Source organism: Galeopterus variegatus, unplaced genomic scaffold (assembly GCF_000696425.1).
Source record: "Galeopterus variegatus unplaced genomic scaffold, G_variegatus-3.0.2 Scaffold5025, whole genome shotgun sequence".
Lineage (NCBI taxonomy): Eukaryota > Metazoa > Chordata > Mammalia > Dermoptera > Cynocephalidae > Galeopterus > Galeopterus variegatus.
In genome coordinates, this window is record NW_007731136.1 from 135,771 (window position 1) to 137,760 (window position 1,990).

General features: G+C 34.2%; 1 protein-coding gene across 1 annotated transcript; it reads left to right on the forward strand.

Annotated features, from left to right (window-relative positions):
• The first annotated feature begins 701 nt into the window (after positions 1–701).
• LOC103604187 (olfactory receptor 6C2-like) lies at positions 702–1,637 on the forward strand. The gene has a single exon (XM_008588768.1). The coding sequence runs from the start codon at positions 702–704 to the stop codon at positions 1,635–1,637; it is 936 nt and encodes a 311-aa protein (XP_008586990.1).
• Positions 1,638–1,990: the final 353 nt, after the last annotated feature.

The following is a 1,990-nucleotide window of genomic DNA, read 5'->3' on the forward strand; positions in this document are numbered from 1 at the left end:
AAAATGTTTTCTATTCACTGAGGTCAAAAAATCTCAAGCCTCGAGATACTAATTGTATTTTAGAATCATTTGAGTTCCTACTGATGTAGAATCAATGAAGATAAAATAACTCATTTGGCAAAATATCAAGGAGAAAAGAGAAGGCACTCATCGCTTTTGTTAGTGGTAGAACTAACGCACATATTCAGTAAAGGTAATGCATGGATTCAGAAAAAAAGGTGGACTGTATTGCTAGTGGTGGGGAAAGGGCTTGGAGAACAGCAAGGCCTAAGGTTTTTCATAGTATTGAATACACTTAACCTAACAAACCAACAAAAATCTTCTTTTGGAATAAAAACCTCAAGTTTCAGTCTAGAGTCTGTATAGTGAAACCAAGTTATATGTTATGTATTAACACTGATTTTTAGAAAGACCCATAGTGTTAAGAAAAGGCATGAAATCAAGAGTGAAATTTTGTGATTCAGTTTGTGAACAGGTAAGAAATTTCGAGAGGCAAAAGGCATTGCTACCCATAAAATTATATCTTCTCTGCAATCTACTTAGTTACACAGGCAAATTCTAAGCAAGAGGATGGACATAAGATGTAAACCAAAAAGTAAAAATAATATTAAAAGCTGGAATATGGTAGAAGAGTTAAAATAATCTATAAGAAACTTTCTCTGAATATCACATACAGGTTGGAGAGAAGTCAGAAGTCAGTGATGAGAAATGGTACAGTTACAACATTTATTCTTCTGGGACTGACAGATGACCCTCACCTTCAGGTTCTGATTTTTATCTTTCTATTTCTGACCTACATGTTGAGTATAACTGGGAACCTGACTATCATCACACTCACCTTTGTGGATGCCCGCCTTAAAACACCCATGTACTTCTTCTTAAAAAATTTCTCCTTCCTAGAAATCTCATTCACATCTGCTTGTATTCCTAGATACTTGTATAACATAGCAACAGGTGACAAGGTCATTACCTATAATGATTGTGTCATCCAAGTGTTTTTTACTGACCTCTGTGGAGTAACAGAATTTTTTCTTCTAGCCACCATGTCCTATGACCGCTATGTGGCCATCTGCAAACCCCTACATTATGTGACTATCATGAGTAGTAAAGTCTGCAGGATTCTTATAATATGTTGCTGGACAGCTGGCTTATGCATAATAATCCCACCACTTAGCCTGGGTTTAAATCTAAAATTCTGTGACTCTAACATGATTGAACATTTTGGCTGTGATGCATTTCCCCTGGTGAAAATCTCATGCTCAGACACATGGTTCATGGAACAGACAGTTGTTATTTGTGCTGTGCTGACCCTGAATATGACTCTTATTTGTGTAGTTCTGTCATATGCTTACATCATCAAAACAATTCTTAGGTTCCCCTCTGTCCAGCAAAGGAAAAAGGCCTTTTCCACCTGTTCTTCCCACATGATTGTGGTTTCCATCACATATGGCACATGCATTTTCATCTATATGAATCCTACAGCAAAGGAAGAAGTGACAGTTAATAAGGTAGTTTCACTGCTCATCTCTTCTATTTCACCTACATTGAACCCATTTATTTATACACTGAGAAACAATCAAGCTAAGAAAGCCTTCAAGGAGTCAATCAAAAGAATTGCATTGCTCTCAACTAAGTAAGAGAAAATATTTTAAAACATATCAACAGAAAAGATACATGGCCATAGACATTTTATTTTTTAATTTTATAACCTTGTTTGTTTTTTAATAATATATAACTGAATTACATTAATTTTCTTACCATTTCTGTAAACTACCTTCCATTGAGTCCTACGCAAGTCATTTTTGTATCTTTAGTTTTCAAACCAATGTATGATGGTTTTTCATGTCATTAAGTGAACACATAAACAGATTTCTCAAAATATCATTTTGAAATATTAACTTTGTAATACTTAATTTTAATATATAATATAAGTCATTACTCAGAAAAAATATAGAGCAAAATCTTTTGTAGCTCTTCTCAAATACACACA

Bases quoted from the DNA above. Each gene is read 5' to 3' on its own strand.
- LOC103604187 (XM_008588768.1), top strand. From the start codon at position 702: ATGAGAAATGGTACAGTTACAACATTTATTCTTCTGGGACTGACAGAT.